Source organism: Sinocyclocheilus anshuiensis, unplaced genomic scaffold (assembly GCF_001515605.1).
Source record: "Sinocyclocheilus anshuiensis isolate Anshui unplaced genomic scaffold, SAMN03320099.WGS_v1.1 scaffold321, whole genome shotgun sequence".
Taxonomy (NCBI): Eukaryota; Metazoa; Chordata; class Actinopteri; order Cypriniformes; family Cyprinidae; genus Sinocyclocheilus; species Sinocyclocheilus anshuiensis.
The window spans coordinates 107,938-126,326 of NW_015537948.1; the positions used below are offsets into that span (position 1 = coordinate 107,938).

An 18,389-nucleotide genomic window follows, 5' to 3' on the forward strand; every position below is an offset into this window, starting at 1 on the left:
AGACACGGGTCACGACGAGGCGTTCCCCATAGCGACCCCTAGAGGACGCAGTTCGAAGTTCCCATGAAAGGGAACTCAGGGTTTAGCAGGTCCGAAACACCCATGAAATGCAGTATACATATTCCTGTCCAGAGAATGAGACTCTTTGAGGAAAAGCTGGCTGTAAGAAAGACTGTTTATCTGCAGCGCTGTCTGCATTCAGCTCCTCACTCGCCGTTCCCATCCCAGCGTTCAGCTCGCATTAATCATGCTCTTTGATGATGAAGGCTGAGCATGGCTGACCTGACCTCGCTTATACTGCCCACTCGCATGCTCAGCTAAAGACCACACTATTAACTGTGAACTGTTTGTAATGAGGGAAGGCAGATGCAGAGCGTTTACCATGAACATCAGTTATCTGAGGTGCATTTCATACACCTGGTTTGTGTATTTTGTCCTCAGAGATTTGAAGTTGGATAACGTGATGTTGGACTCCGAGGGCCACATCAAGATCGCAGACTTCGGCATGTGTAAGGAAAACATGTTTGAGGGCATGGCAACACGCACCTTCTGTGGAACGCCAGATTACATCGCCCCGGAGGTGAGAGACGACTGAGAAAACAAAACAAAACATTTAATTTACCCATAATGCCACCCCAAACCTGTATGACTTTATTTCTTCTGTGGAACACAAAAGGAGATTTATCTTGGCTATTCATCAATACAATGAAAGTCAATGAGGAGTGAGTAGGGTTGGGTATCGTTTGAATTTTATCGATTCCGATTCCAATTCTGCTTATCGATTCCGATTATTTTCGATTCCCTGTTTCGATTCCAATGTGATTAAATAATGATATCAAACATTTATCCTGTGTCTCTTTTTTGCAAACCATTTATTGGAGCTGAATACCATGAACAAAAACCAACAGGCTACATAAAAACTGGACTCTTTAAGGCCTGTTTGTGTGCAAAATAGAACTGCATGATTCTGGATAAACTGAGTTTTTTTTTTTTCTTTTTTTTCGGAATCTGAAACAGATTAACGTGCATCTGGCAACTTTTTATTATGTTTATCGTGGCAGTTCAGAAATGAAATGTCCAGTGAGTGGCGTGTAAAGGTTAATGTATCACCTACAGTAATCCCTACCCTAAACCTTACCGATAGTGTTAATAAAACCAAGCTGTCACAGTCTTCAGCTGGTGTGCACTAGATGGCCACCAGAGGACAATGTGTCTTTTGTGTGAGCACATGGCTTGTTGTGTGTTTGTTTGTGCCATGTGCTCTCCTGTCTATTGTCTGACCCCGCCCATCTTGTTACCTCATTATTGTTTCAGTGGTTCCACCTGTTGTCTCCCTCATTACGTGCCCTACTTAGTCTCCCAGTGTTTGCTGTCTTGTGCTAGTTCGTTACTATTCGTATGTACGTGTGTTGGATGTACCTGTCCTGTCCTGTCCTGTCCTGTCCTGTCCTACCTGTTTTTCCCCTTCGGGGTAGTTTTTGTTGTTGTTTTGTTTTATTAATAAATAGCCCATACTTTCTGCATTTGAGTCCTCGCCTTATCTCTCCACCCGCACCATGACACAAGCATGACTTAAACATGCATTTGCTGAAGTAACCATGCCATTTCAGCATGCTTCTAAAAATCTTTAAGCTCTTTTATCATGACTCATGTTTCATGGGACTCATACCCGAGCACAAGTGCAGTGCTGTACGAGGTGACCTACTGAGCAAGTTTACTGCATCACACATATGGAGCTGGTTATGTGATGCAGACATCAAAATATATTAGTTTACAAGTAATGCACTATGGTAAAAGTGTTTTGAGGTCATAACATAGTAGGAACCACATGGAAACAAGTCTTTATTAAATAATAATATGGCACTATAATTGTAATTTATTTGAAAAGGAATAAAGGTTGTTGGGGTTTTACTGCAACTATGGTAATTTCAGCTGGAAACTGCAGTGAATTGTATGTGTAGGTATGTTTTTGGACATTTGCAAAAATGGACGTAGAGGCACATTTTTCCATTAAGCCTACAGTAGGTTGACATTAGTGGAATCACCGCAGACATAAATTATAATGCAGCTAATTTTTCTACACACACCTATGACTTTAATAATTATTGGGTGGTGAAATAAAGTATGTGCCCTTTTTTGTCTGCCTAACTTTTTACCTAAATAAGCTTGAAAAAATTATGCATTTTTACTATTGTTTTTTTAAATAGTAGTAATGCAAGGTTGAATAAATATTTAAAATAATTAAATGTTTATTTAAACATGGATTATTTGCTGTTGGATTATTGTTGTTCCCTTTCCCTGTGGATTTGTTAAAAAGGAATTCTCCATCCTACTCTGTCGTTGTGTGCGTTGTATATTGTTGTGACAATCCCGTGACAGGAATAGTGTAGATGTAGACTATTTAATAAAAATAAAATATTTAATAAAACAAATTTTACTAGTGAATTTTTATATAATTGCCTTTAATTATATAATTATTTACATTTCCTATTTGGCTTTCAGTTGAGTTGTGCCAAATCGAGTAGTCCCAGACCCAGTCTGATTTTAATTTATGCTTGTGTGTGTGTGTGTGTGTGTGTGTGTGTGTGTGTGAGGGCTTTTGAGGTCAGGCTGTTGATGTGAAGGCTGGCAGACAGTCTGCTCTGTGTCTTTGAGTAGACGGCCAGCAGACACTTAAAACATGCTTACTGTGAACTTACACTTTATGCAGTGTATTAAAAATAAGTAAAGTATTAGACTAAAGAAAATCACTTTATACAGTGGGTACGGAAAGTATTCAGACCCCCTTAAATTTTTCACTCTTTGTTATATTGCAGCCATTTGCTAAAATCATTTAAGTTAATTTTTTTTCCTCATTAATGTACACACAGCACCCCATATTGACAGAAAAACACAGAATTGTTGACATTTTTGCAGATTTATTAAAAAAGAAAAACTGAAATATCACATGGTCCTAAGTATTCAGACCCTTTGCTGTGACACTCATATATTTAACTCAGGTGCTGTCCATTTCTTCTGATCATCCTTGAGATGGTTCTACACCTTCATTTGAGTCCAGCTGTGTTTGATTATACTGATGGGACTGGATTTTTCCGTACCCACTGTATATTTATTTATTTTGTCAAAGTCATTGTTTTATGATTTCAGTTGTTAGATATAGTCAATCAAGTCAAGTCAAAATTAGATTAACATTAACATTTCTTTGCAAAGAGGTGTTGTGTAGACATTTGGTAGTTTAAAATGTGCTACCTTTCATGCAATGCGTTCTCTCTTGAAAGAACGTGGCATGTGTGACTTCATTGCTTTTGAGAAAGTAATGGGGCACCAATTTGTGCCCTACTTGTGGAAAGTGGCACAACTATGCAGTCATTTCTAAAGCACACATGAAGAGGAAGAAAATCAGAGTTTGACATGAAACATCCACTCTCTATGCTTAACAAAGCTCTCATTAACTTCCCCTGTGATTATGCACACTCATTGGTGTGTGTGCTGAATATGTGGGTGTAAGTGGACTGGTGCGGGGGGAAAAATCTATTATTACAGCAAATGGTTAAAAAATAGCAGAGCGACTACCACCCCCTTGAGCAGTAATGAAATGTGCATTGTGCTCTTGACAGCTGAATGGAGACTGAATAGAGTTCCCCAAGAGCCCATGAGAGTTGAAAGAATGACTGGACAGAAAGTGATGCACATGTTCATTTCCTCTTCCCCCAGATAATCGCCTATCAGCCGTACGGTAAATCGGTGGACTGGTGGGCATACGGTGTGCTCCTCTATGAGATGCTGGCTGGGCAGGTAGGTGGACGTGCACAGAAAGTTCTTGAGAATCATTTAGTATTCTCTGTAGTACTCAACTGAGTCAGATGCCAGGGCTTTTCAGAGGTGCTTTGAATAACTGTGATTGCAGCCCTGCTGTGATCAGCGAACGCCACAGCAAACGACTTGCAGCGAAACACACTGTCTCCGAGCAACAGAGCATGATGGAGAGGATTGAGATTTTGGTTTGCACAAGGTGCTTCTGACGGAACAAGAATTTTAATGCATTTTCATGTTACATTTATGTATTTTTTTTAATCTCCTGGGTTCAATACAGTTTAATTTTCTCTGGGCAGTATGTGTACAACTGTCAAAAAAAAAGGCAAAAATTGTATATTTAGGGATACAACAGCTTGTCACTGGGGCAGTACCCTCAAAGGGGATACCTTTGTACCTTCTTTACTCCCAAAGGATAATAGTCATAATAGTACCATAAGAGTGCATATTACTACTCTAATAATATGCAACCTTCAGGGTTAAAGAATGTACAGATCTATCTATCTGTTTATGTGTGTATGTACTTGATTACAAAAAAAATATATATATATATTTACTTTTTTTTTATTATTTACAAAATGTAATACATTGTAGTATAATATAGTTGGATATAATGCAACATTTACTTTTGGCTCACAACCCTCAATCAAGTTTTTTTTGTTGTTTTTTTTCGTCCCTTAATATTAAAAAGTCTGGGCAGCTCATCCTTGTTTTGCTACATTTTCTTACAGATGCAATTCTGAGAAAGAATCTGGAAGCCTTACTGTTTGACATAGATTATTATTGTTATTAAACTAAATTATTTATTTTAATATATTGGTAATACTTTATTTTAAGGGCCAATTAACTAGTTAATTAACTCACTATTAACTAGTAGCTTATTAGCATGCATATTAATAGCATATTGGCTGTTTATTAGTATTTATAAAGCATATATTAACACCTTGTTCTGCATGACCAAATTCTAGATCCCTTAATCCTACATCATACCTAAACTTAACAACTACCTTACTAACTATTAATACGCAGTAATTAGGAGTTTATTAAGGCAAAATTTGTAGTTAATAGTGAGAATTGGTCCCCAGACTAAATTGTGAACAGTATATGTTATATAATATCTTATATTTTATTATTATCTTATTTCACTTTTACAATGTAGCAGTGGTACTATGCAAAAAAAAATAAAATAATGCAATGCAATGCAAAAACACAAAAAAATGTTTGTACTTGTATGACTGGTTTTATACACAAAGACAAACAGACATTTAATTCACATGCGTTGACTTAATAAACTGCTTTATTTGTTCCTTTTGGAATATTCTCTGTTCGTTTCAGTGATATTCATTTATATAGAGTGCTGCCCAGGCCTCAGTGTGAAATGCACTTCCTGTGTCCTCTATACTTTCTGCCAGAACGGTTACCAAGGTTACGTTATTTACATCTCAGCTTTCTCCCGCTGACTCCCGGGTCCAATTACCCAACAGAAGAATCTTGTTACACACTTCCCTTTGGACGATTTTGTCTTGGACACCCCCATCCTGGAATGATTCTTGCTTATGTAATATATCATCCCACTGCTGTGAGGATACAGCGTTTAAAAGAAAAAAATGTGAAAAGTTTAAAATGACTCGGGAATCATGACAGAAATGTGTATTGTTCCTTTTTAGAAACTCTGAAAGTATTGAGTACTGTGGGTGTCTGCTAATAACCCGCCTCTGTCAGGATGAGGAGGTGGAAGCTGTCAGTACTTCTGGAGAACTTAAAGGGATAGTTCACCCAAAAATGAAAATTCTGTCATTAATTACTCACCCTCATGTCGTTTCAAACCCGTAAGACCTTCGTTCATCCTCGGAACACAATTTAAGATATTTTTGATGGAATCTGTGAGCTGTCTGACCCTCCATAGACCGCAACGCAACTGAAATGTTCCCAAGTCCAGAGACGTAGCAAGGAGATCGGTAAAATAATCCATGTGACATCAGGGGTTCATCCGCAATTATACGAAGCTACGAGAATACTTTTTGTGCGCAAAAAAAAAAAAAACTGACTTTATTCAACAATTCGTCTCCTCCACATCACCCTGGTGCCATTTTGGAGAGTATCAGCTGGACGTAAACAGCGTTTGCTGTTCTGTGTCAGCTGCATCACACTGTTTACGCTGTTTACGTCCAGCTGATATTCTCCAAAATGGCATCAGGGTGATGTGGAGGAGACGAATTGTTGAATAAAGTCGTTTTTTTTTTTCGTAGCTTTTCTTGTAGCTTCATATAATTGCGGATGAACCACTGATGTCACATGGATTATTTTACCGATCTCCTTGCTACGTTTCTGGACTTGGGAACATTTCAGTTGTGTTGCTGTCTATGCAGGGTCAGACAGCTCTCAGATTCCATCAAAAATATCTTAATTTGTGTTCCGAAGATGAACGAAGGTCTTACGGGTTTGAAACGACATGAGGGTGAGTAATTAATGACAGAATTTTCATTTTTGGGTGAACTAACCTTTTAAGATGGATTGAGAGTCCCAGAGCTGTGAAAAATAAGAGAGAAAGAGACTTTAAACATGTCTTTGTTGTACACTTTACCTCAATTCATTAAAAACACGGGTCTATGGAATCTGCTCAGCTAATTTATAGCTGAGCTCATTTTTAAGCAACTACTCTGTTTCTAACAGCCTCCATTTGATGGCGAGGACGAGGATGAGCTGTTTCAGTCCATAATGGAGCACAACGTGTCCTACCCCAAATCCCTGTCTAAAGAAGCAGTGTCCATCTGTAAAGGGGTGAGTCCTAAGACATCAGCAGGAGCTGCTTTATTCCTCTAAATATCTATATGCCGTTGCTCATTGAATGAGAAATGAATAATGCAGAGGCTATATTGGAATTATTTTTCAGCTTGGATTAATAACTGGCGTACTTTAATATTGCTGTCAGCTCAAGTCATGGAATTATCACTCGCTATAATAGTTGAGTGGAAGATAATAATATTTCATTTCATTTGTCTTTCCATTCTGTTTGATTATGTTCCTCTGCGAATCAAAAAAAAAAATTAAATGATTCATGGTGGTGATTTAAATGTCAGTAAAGGCAGTGACGACACTTCATGATTACTAATGTGGAGGAGCTCATTAGTTAATGTAGAATAGTTTCAAATATCATTATGTATATCAGATGTTTTGGGCACTGTGTAATTTTTCTTAATGATTGTAAATCATTGTTAATGGGTGTTAATAAGACTCTAATGTCTAAATGTTTTGTTTCATTTAAGTGATTTCAGCTCAAATTTAGCACAGCCAAATTGGAAAAACTTTGAATTGCACTAGTGTGTTTTAGTGGTTTCCATAAAATGAAAAATACATTATTATTATCAATATTTTATCTACCTATCTACCTACCCAGATGCTCTTTCATGATTAAATCTAGATGGGCTCTGGTTTAATAATCTCTCTCTTCTCGTCCACACGCACAGCTGATGACGAAGCATCCATCCAAGCGTCTAGGTTGCAGTCCAGAGGGTGAGCGAGATATAAAGGAGCAAGCTTTCTTCCGCAGAATCGACTGGGAACGGTTGGCCAACAGAGAGATCCAGCCTCCTTTCAAACCCAAAGTGGTGAGTGTGAATATGATGTGTTTGTACGTCTGTGACCTTTGCCAGCGCTGTTGGGGTTGATGACAACTCGCTTCCTCAGGTCACAGTAGACCACACTGTATATTGTTTAGTTACTTGCATAACCCCTGCACTTTGATAATAGTTTGATGTGTCTAGTCTCAGCCTCAAATGACCATCTCACTGCTCATCTAATGCATTTTATACACTAAGATGGCTGAAGCTAGTGCATCCATCAATGGCTAGCTGCAGTGTTGCTTCCTAGTCATGGCCGTAACCAGGGTTTGAAAATTAGTGAGGTCTGGGGTAGGGTTAAGAATTGTGCTATAAAAACCCCTATAAATACAACTCATTATATACACTAAACACTTTAAAAGAAACATACATGTAGATGTTTGTGAAATATGTTTTCTCTGTTTTTGAGGGATGAACATTGTTAAATTATACCAAATTTATTGCATCAAAATGTGTTAATACTTTACTATAGGTTAGGGATGGATAATTTTGTTTAGTTATTTATTATTCATGCAACAATACATATTACTGTTATAGTTTTCATTAATAACCATATAGATGATAACTTTGTCTAGTGCTCTTATGAATGTTTTTAGCATAACTTTGTGAAAATGTAACTACTATACAGAATGAAATAGCATAGACTTCTTCATGGCAAATGTTTGCATATTTCATTTCATTTTGTAACCTACTTGTTCTACAGATCTGTGTACTAGTGTTAAATGCTATTGTTTTTGATAGCCAGTGTTGTGGAGTAGCTAGCTACAAGTAGCGACGCTACTAGCTTAACTACATTTTTCAGTAGCTTTACACTAGCGATGCTACTTTTAAAACATTGTAGCTTTTCCTGTAGCTAACTACTTTTTCCAGCAAGTAGCGGTGTAGCGCAACCAAATGCTACATTCCGTTTTGCGTTCTGACGAGTCACGAGCCTGCATTGAAGCAGTGCAGCGTCTTCTGACTAGATCACAAACTAAATTTGTTCATTACCACCATCTGTTGTGATATCACGCATCGCGCGGCTTTAGTCTTTCCACCGACAAGAGATCATCTGATGATAATGCAAAGGATGTACAGGAGTGGATATTTCACATGAATCAAATGTAATTTACGCAAAACAAAGATTAAAATGTGGTCTACGTCGAAGACTTAAAGCACATACAGGAGGTGAATAATAGCCTTTTTAAACTGATTAAGCTTTCTTCTTTATTGTACTCTAGATAAAATGTATATTTTACAATGATGAACAGTCATAATATAATCTGTCCTCCCAGTTTTTTTGTGTGAATTCACCCTACTCTTTGAAATCATGATTGCATTACGGTATGTTGTTTTAAACCCCAAATATTTTACTTAAAACCTCATTATAATTCTTCATTAATAATTATTTAGTTATTTGTAATGCTAATTGTAAAAAAAATAATAATAAAAAAATTGAAAGTAGTTTCAATGTAGCTAGCTACTTTTTGACAGTAACTTGTAGTGTAGCTAGCTACTTTTTCAGAAGAGTAGCTTGAATGTAGCTTAACTACTTTAATTTACAAGTAGCTTGTAGCTGTGTTAGCAACCATGTTAGCATTGATAAACAAGTGTTTTCAGTGAATTTATACCTCCAAGCTACAGTTTCAGAGTAGCTTCCTCAACACTGTTGATAGCATTGATCATGTTTCTGACAGATAATATCATGATGTTTTTTGGGTTTTTTTTGCGTTTGCCTTGCCGAATGGAGCCTGCGCTGTTATCCCCGCCTACTGGAAACTTTTTCAGGCTTCTGATTGGCCAACATGGCTTTACGGTTGAGATTATATCGCCACCTGTTGGTTTGGCATGCTCTTGACAGTGCTTCATAGCATGCGTTTGCATTTTCATGTGGACGGAGATTTTTTTTAAAACGGAAGGAAAAACTCCCGTGTACGTGTGGACATGGCCTCAGTTTAAGTGCCGGTGATGCAGTGTTGCCAGATATTGCTATGAAAACAAATAAAAACCGAAAAATTAATCAGAATGAATCGAAATTAGTTCAAATCTTTTGCAAAAAAGATAAGATAAATATATTGCTAACCCTAAATGGTAACTTCCCACTTTATTAACTTTCTAAAGTGTCAAATTAAGTGGAAAAGACAAGTCCAAAGACGCTTATAATAGGATCTAGCAACACGGAGGCTGCGCCCGCGCCCTCACAACTCAAGCCTCGTTCACCCCGCCAGCATCTGGTAACGATCATTTTGATACCACGGACGCTAAACATTCTTACAAACTCTCTAAACTTAATTATACATGCAGACAACTCATATGTGGAGTTTTAAACAGCAAATTAGTCATTCAGAAAAAAAAATATTTTTGAACATGAAAAAATGACCAAAAAAAATTATTTGTTCCTAGTGTGAGGCATTCTGGTTTTTAACAATCATTGGTGTGTGTTTTTTCTAAAAGCATCATAGTTTCATAATTCGGTGTTTTCCGAAACCATTGTTCCAATGAACATTTGCAAACAGCTTTTCAGAGAATTATAGTTGATACTGCAGCTCTCGACCTGTGATTAGAAGCATAGTTAGAATGACTTTGACTTCAATAGATCATTCTCTTGAGCAAATTAAGCAAGCTAACATGCTGTATACAGTCTATATCTGTCATTCAAATATGTACAAATTTAATTCTGCGCCTTTTAGTTTGTCATGAGAATGAAAACACAGTTAGTGTGAGGGAAACCACGATTCCAGAACAGAACAAAATAGCAACTTAGTCCTCCAAAATCATGTTTTTATAATATGACATTAATTTGGCATCATTAACGAAAGTCGAAAGTTCTGCAACAATAGAAGTTACTACACAAGCAGACAGTTAATTTCTTGAGTCTGTTGAACTATGGTAGTTAGCGGTGAGTTAAATGCACCCCTAATGAGAATCAAAATTTTTATTAGAACTTACAAAGCTGCTAAAAAATAACACCAGACCATCTATCTGATTGCTGTGATTAGTAAATTATTCTATTTCTTTCACTATTTCAGTGCTTGACAGGAAGGTATATGAAATAAAGGGGGGTTGAGAGTCCACGCTGTTACAGCTCAATGTACTGCTTATAGCCTTGACCAACTAATGAGGACATTGACACAAGATCAGTCTGTCTATAAAGTCAAAATTAACTGTGTTCACAAACCATTTTGGCTTGCTTATGCATTTTGATTTACAGAAGATCTTGATCTTATGATCAAGGATGGTGAAAAATAAGTGGATAGAGGGGACGGTTTGAGAAATTAGAAATTTTTTGGTGATGCAAGTCAATAGGGAAAAGTTACTTCAGAGCAAGTGGATTATAGAATATGAAGACTAACTTTTTTTTTTAACGTGCACATATAAAACATGCACAATATGGTCAGGAATGTGTATTAAAAAGTATATAGGGTCTTGATTAGATCTTGATATAGGGTTTTGATTTCATGTCGACTTTAAGAGTAGTAACTCAAGAGCAACCGTGAGATGATGAGCTCTTCTTTCACTAGTCAGTATTCCAGACCAGAGAGTTTACAGGGAACAGAAAGCTGCGCAGACTGTTTCGTGCATCTGAAAAAGATGATCCCAGTGTAATGGGAGAAGCCAGGAGTGATCATATTGAAAAAATAAGTATCTCTGTTAACCAGTTCAATCAGTTTAATTGATCCGTTTTGTGATTAGGTCCTGCTCTGCCACTCTAAGTTTTCATACCTGGCTCAGTTGGAGTGTTTGTTTTGCAACCTGGAGCGTTTTCTCCTTTTGTTCATTTTGTTTAGGCATATGTGAACACGACACATTTTGGTATGCTTTGAAATGTTGCCTTGTGAAAGCAAAATAAAGCAAGTAGAAAATGCAGCATTACAGGCTTTAACACCGAAGGAACACTTTCATAGTTCCCATAACTATTAGTGGAAGTACCCACTTTTTGGCGTGTTTGCACCGCAGGAACTGGGAACGATTTTAGTTATAGGAATACCTTTTGGGGGGAATAAATTGGCTCCTACTTCAGAGTAGGATCTAACCCAGGACAATAGGAACTACCAGTGACGTAAGTGTGTTGATTGGCCGAATGCATACCATACGAAACAAAAGCACCCGCCATTTTTAGCACCAAAAGCTGTGTAAACACATAGTTTACATTTACTTACATCACAAACTAACTTCAAGAACATGGAAAACAGCTTAGAGATGGACGGACGCTGAAGTCACTTCTCCGTCTTCCATCCTCCAGTTGTTGACGTACTTGAATGCTGCCCTTAAATGTTTTAAAAGTCCTCTAAAAGTTCCTACTGGTGGTGCGAATGCTTTTGTGCCTTGGTGGCTACTTTCTGTAAGTAAGTTCCTATCTACCCACTGCGAAAGCCCTTGTCGTAACAATTTAAGTCCCTTAGGTCTAAAACCACACTTAAGCGGGGTACACAAAACAATATAATAGGGCCGATTTTGGGCTGAATTCTGCCCTTCCGACAATCCTAGGTAAAGTCCCGAATATCTTGATGGTTCTACAGATTATCTTATCTGATTTTCCCAAACTGGTCTCATGGCAAAAACGTACCTGGGGGCACTTTTTTCGCCAGACACGAAATACGTACCAATAAGTACATATCACTGCAGTTTCCAAAAGAAATGAACACTAGAGGCAGTAAAACTCCAACACCTTTTATTCCTTTTCACACAAATTTACAGAGTTTCAATTAATAAAGCGTAATTTTCGCACAATTACTTGAAGAATATCATGTTATGACTTCAAAACAATTTTAATATGCTGGGATATTTGAAAACTGATGCTTTTGAATGTTAGCATCGCACCTATCCAGCTTCATATCTATGGGTTTTCATAGATGGTAGTTTTGTTCGGCAGCTCATGGAGTACGGAGACATACTTGAGCGGTGAGGAGCTCCGGTTCGTATCCCGTGTAACTACGGTTCGACAAAACAGTTCAAATCTGCATATAAGGAAGTTCAGATGGCACGGTTGCATCAACAAATGCGTTTTTATATCAGTTTAGCATTTGTTAACACTATCGGGTATGTTTAGGGTTGGGTTTGGGGTAGGGCATATGTCCAACATGATACAGCATTAACTTTTACCGACAATCCCAGGATATTTGAATTCTGAACCGCCGCAATACGTACCTGAATCAACGTAATAAAAACACAGCAATATGTAACTATATCAACGTAATAAAAACGTGCCAGGGTTCACGTATTGAACCCATGTTTTAGCGCCACTCAGTGGACATTTCTCTTTAAGACTGCGGCGAAACGTGCAGTAAGGTACGTAAAAACGGTGTTGCAGAAAAGTACCCAGAGGTACGTATTTTTATGAGACCAGGTTGGATTTTCCTGTGGTGTGGGGTGTGTTTAACAATAATTGAATCTGCTCAAAATTTTAAATATCCAACATGTTGAATATTTATGTTCAGAAATCCTGTTGTGTGGGGGGATTCCTGAGGACAAACGTGCACACACTCTGTAGATTGTCACGTGGAACGGAATGGAATGATTTCCAATCAGAAACTTAGTTGACGGAAGACGCAAGTTTTACTCGCCTCCAGCCCGCTCTGTAAATGTAAAGTCCACGTTTATGCCATCTTCACAACTTCATCCAAACCTATTTCTGTTTTTCCACGAATTTCCGGTAAAAAAAGAAATCCAATAATACTATTGTCGCCATTTCTTCTTGCCCGTCATCCGCCATTTGTTCACTCTAAAGTCATGTTTGACTCTAAAGTCACAGTTGGTACTCTGGTTGTTTTAAAAATCTTTTAGTGTGGGTCAGCATTTAGTCAACCTTAGTCAACTTGGCTTAATAAGGGAGTCCACATGATAAAGGCCTGAACTATTTTAAGAGTCTTTTCATGTGTTTGCATCAAAACCACCCACCCTCTGTGCTGATCTACTCTCACTGTGTGTATATATGTGTTTTATGGCTATAAACTGATTCATCTCAACCTGTGGCCACCCATGTTTGTTTGCACAGCCCCCTCAAAAAACCCAATTGATACAGCACAGATGCTAGGTTTCAATCCTTTAACACAGCCTTGAATATTCCCCTTCCAATCATCTTTATAAAAATGCTCCATTTACTGGACATACATGACATCCGTGACGGAAGTCCTAAGTGAATGAATTTTCTCTCAAGCGCATAACAATATAACAAAATAACCTGCCGTCTTTCTTCTCCCCTTCCTTTAACAGTGCGGCAAAGCAGCGGAGAACTTCGACAAATTCTTCACCCGCACGCAGCCCATGCTGACCCCTCCAGACCAACTGGTCATCGCCAACATCGACCAGAGCGAATTCGCTGGATTCTCTTACATAAACCCAGAGTTCATCCACCCATCGTCGCTTCACAGTGTGGTATGAGACGGCCCGATGAAGAAGAGGACCGCCCGTCCTGCTCAAACTAACAACCACATCCATGTTATTTATGAGCTCACCAGATCTTTGTAGACAGTTGAATACCCTTTATCTGAACTGAGGAGGGCTGGAGAAGGGAGTTTGATGGGTGAATGGAAATAATATTCTAAAGCATGTGTCCACATTCAGACTTTGAGGCCAGTTTTTAATGGAGCTGGTGTAAGATCTGTTCCATAGACTGGTGAGCATTTTAAGGCACCACAGACTCGTTCCTGACAAATTATGCTTTTATGAGGTTCCATCTCAGTTAGGATGCAGCTTGTGTAGGTAGTAGACAGAAAGGCAGCTCTCTAGGCTAATGTCCTCATAGTAATGACAGTTCATCGATTGCCTGTATGCAGATAGATTTTATGTACAGGTTCAGTATATTTTACAAAACACAGAAGATGGAGATATTGAACGATCCCTTTTTCCAGTCCTCAGATTCTTTGTGTGTGAAGCATGCTGACATGAAACAGGTTTTTGTGTCCTATTCCTTTTATCCTCTACTGCCATTTCTACTGTTCCTGAATTATATATTTGTAAATTTAAAAAAAATATCTTGTTATAGGAGTGCCAAAATATTACTGCATCAAAAGGTTTTTTATATCCAGTTCTATATATGCATATTGATTTCCTACTAGATCTCTTGGTGGTGTCCCTTATCTTGGGCTGAAACTTGAATCCTTATTGCTCCTCGAGTTTTAGAATGACAGCTTCCAATCCCGTCACTGCCTGCTCGCCTGGTCTTGACATATTCAACATATACACAACTTTTCCTCTCGCTCTAAATGTATGAATTGTGATTCTGAGTGATTCCTCGTTGCTAATACGCAGGTCTTACACACCCGCAGAATCCTGCAGATCACCTGTCCTATACTCATCCGCTTGCATGTTTGATTTTATTAAATACTTTGGATAATCTAATAACACTGTTTCATTGAACATATTTTTCCTTGTTTAAATCAATCCTGCAGATTTGTGTTTTTCATGTTCAGCACAAAAAAGTCTGCGGATTCTGCCTGGGCCTGATAATAAGTATCCAGTGCAACATTTCAAACCAGACTGAGTCACTTCTGTTAGAAATGGATATATGGTTTTTGGTTTAAAACCTGCATATTATGCTAAAGAAATCTACCACTGCTACAACATAAAGAATATGTAAGGAGACAAAAAAAGATGCTGTACTTTAAACTGTAGGGGGTGAGTCAACGAAACCTGTCAAAACCTTGTCTAGGACATATTTCACCCCAGAAAATCTTTGCTTAAAGAAAAAAGAATCCTGTTTTAAAACCATATATATATATATATAATTTTTTTTTTTTTTGCATTGTGACATTTTCGTGACTGTTAAGCACCTTTACCCTAAAAGCTAAATAAATAAAAAATTAAACCCTTACTTTAATGTGAAAAAATGTGAAATGAAGATGTACTATTTAATGTACATTAAGTATTTATAAATCATGGTAGTGTTTGTTGTTTATGCTGCTTATTACTGTAATGATTTGACAAAAATGAGAATCTAATGAAAATCACCGCTGGAAACAGAGAATTACAGAAAAAGTAAAAACAGTAATGCAATTAAAATGTGCATAACTGACATAGATATTATGCCACAATGCAAAAACTCCAAATGGTCTTCAAATACACTTTCTTTTCATATGAATCATTACACTCTTAAAAATAAAGGTGCTTCAAAAGGTTCTTCAAGCGATGCCATAGAAGAACCATTTTTGGTTCCACAAAGAACCATTCAGTCAAAGGTTCTTTAAAGAACCATCTCTTTCTTACCTTTTTATAATCTGAAGAACCTTCTTTCGCCCCAAAGAACCTTTTGTGAAACAGAAAGGTTCTTCAGATGTTAAAGGTTCTTTATGGAACCATTTAGACAAAAAGGTTCTTCTATGGCATTGTGAAGCACCTTTATTTTTAAGAGTGTACAGGGTTTTTTTTTTTAATGTTGGAGGGGGGTGGGAGGTCAGTCGTGTATAACTTCTAATATAACCCTGTCTCTGGTAGTGTTTCTGTCCTTTGGTGATCAATACTCTTCATGTTAAACTACATGTTCTTATCAAAGGGAACTTTCCAGTATATATCGGATATTTTTGTCTTTTTAGGTCTTAGTTTATGATCATCTTGCATTTTTGCTCTGTGAGTATTTTTACCTTGAGCGCTATGTTTACTGTTACACTAAAGGTACACTACAGTATATATACCAAGATTTTTGTAAATACAGAGAAGGCGTACTGTACATTATCCTGCAGATTTTATACTAAGAACTGAATGTGCTTTTAACTTTTTAACTTAGATGGTTTCTATGTTTAGATGATCCAAAAAGACTAGTTTGGCTAATCTGAGATAGCTTTGGTATCTGCAAACCTTTGTTATATATAATTCTTGTATTTATCCACTCTGTTTTCTATGCTGATAGTATATAATTGTAGGAGCTGTATGTAGACTGACTGGGCTCTGTGCTCCTACATACTCTATGTGTGTTTGCAGCTGCTGTGTGCATGTGGGGCAAATCGGCGCATGCAAAACATGTTGCATGATTCCAGGAATCCGGAGTCCTCTAGCATGGAATGACTGTCACACCGAGTACCGTATCCGTCCCACCTTAACTCTCCTCCTTTGTGTTGTTGCTTTTGTTCCTGTTTAGTTTCAATCGGTGGATAAAGATTTAGACCACTGCTGTGCAACTCCATCTGAATTATCTGTATGACAACAGGGTAAAGATGGGAAAGTCAATTTTACCGTGAGTCTGACTTTATGTATTCTAGTAAAAAAAAAAGTACCTCAGAAATGCTGTTTTTACACAGTAGATCGCTCGGTTTGGGCTCTAGTCTTGTGCCAAGCACTTGGTGGAATACTGTAGTTATCAGGTTCACCATTGTTGAATTTCACCACTGATTCATCAGTATGAGCAAATTTTTTGGAGCTATAATTTTTCAGTATGTATTTTAGAAATTTTATAGACCGGATGTTTGAAGTCCCTGTGTGTGGAAGAAAAAAACAAGTAGATATTCCAGGTGTTTATTTCTTCATCCCAAGAAGTAAATGGATACTTGATGATACGAGTGGAAACAGAGCCGGTCCTCTTATGAAGTGATTCAGACAGTATTCAAGCGGTTGTCTTGCAGGATGCAGGTAAACACAAGTGTCTCACATTGAGAGTATTTGGGAATGTAACGTTCATGTGTTTGATTGTGGTTTCTCTGCATGTGAGGTGGCATTCCAACATTCCCTGGGCATATGAAGTATATGAACATTCCACCCAGCCATTTCTTATTAGAGATTCTATCAGGAATTATAAATATATATTTATTATTATTATGAAATTATGGATTCCAGGACAGTGTTTTAGTTTGAATAAGTTAAGTCACTCATCTTTGTTTTTCTTTACAAAAGTTTGTCCCTCTGTTCTTTGTGAAGGATAATGTATATAAATAAATGTATGAAAAAAGTGGTTATGTCCATGTTTTAGTTCTTCAAGATGATGGAGTGACCACAAGTGGCCATAAACAAACTCTAGTAAATGTGATCTAACTCAGGACACATTTCTAATCAGTTAAAGAGTTAAGTTCATTTATTTTCCAACTGAATATGGTTTAGTTCAGACATTAAAGGGGTCATCGGATGCAAAATTCACTTTACAAGTTGTTTGAACATAAAAGTGTGTTGGAAGTGTGTGTACACATCCATCCTATAATGATAAAAATCCACCCAGTGTTTTTTTTTTTTAAATCACTATTTTAAAATCCCCTTTCTCAAATCAGGCTGTTCTGAGATTCCTGTCAAAATGACGTAGTTCTGCACAGGCCCCTCCCACGATAGTTGATTGACATTAGCGTCTTACCTTAGACCCGCCCTGAGTGAGCTGTCATCAGTCCGCCATTGTGTCGACTCCGGTGCAGGGGAAGACAAGAACATCTCCGATTGAGGAGGATTAAGCAATTGAGGTGTTTTGTTGTTGGATGTAATAATGAGCATAGCAGTCGTCATTTACTCCCGACATCTGAGCCGCTGAAGACGCAGAGGATTAACGTTACTTTCGTTTTGAAGGGAATGCGCCACTCCCGATCAGCCTAAATGCGTTCTGAAAAGCGAGGTGTACGCTGATTGGCCAGCTATCCAGTGCGTTGTGATTAGGTGAATTTCTCAAGCGTGTGACGGAAATGTTACGCCCCTCACCATACTGTGATGCTGTGTGTCCCGGCCGGTGCGACGAGACAAAAACAATAAAACCCATTATAAACGAGGCATTTGATGCATCCAGTGGGGACATAATTACTGATTATAATGACTTATACTGTCTTTTTACGTGTTGCGTTGCGTATCGTGCCGTGTAAACATAAAACTATGTCTGCATTTGTGATCGGAGAAATGAACAAACAACAAGCGCTACTCTACACTGCTCAAAACTCGCGTTTGAATCATCAGTGGCAAATCCTTTAAATATAAAAAACGTACTTACAGTCTGTGAGTCAGAAGCGCCAGACTGTCCTTGCAAAGTTGGAACTGCCCCACTTTATAGAAACAGCCTTTGTGCACAGACGCATTGTA

General features: G+C 37.8%; 1 protein-coding gene across 1 annotated transcript in view; it reads left to right on the forward strand.

Moving 5' to 3' along the window:
- LOC107664393 (protein kinase C alpha type-like) overlaps positions 1-15,086 on the forward strand; it is a 70,790-nt gene extending 55,704 nt beyond the window's left edge. The window contains exons 12-15 of the mRNA XM_016454953.1: positions 3,715-3,795; positions 6,487-6,594; positions 7,281-7,421; positions 13,626-15,086. Of these exons, the coding sequence (XP_016310439.1) occupies positions 3,715-3,795; positions 6,487-6,594; positions 7,281-7,421; positions 13,626-13,793 (498 nt within the window). The 3' untranslated portion in view covers positions 13,794-15,086. The remainder of the gene's footprint in view (positions 1-3,714; positions 3,796-6,486; positions 6,595-7,280; positions 7,422-13,625) is intronic.
- The last annotated feature ends 3,303 nt before the right edge of the window (positions 15,087-18,389 follow it).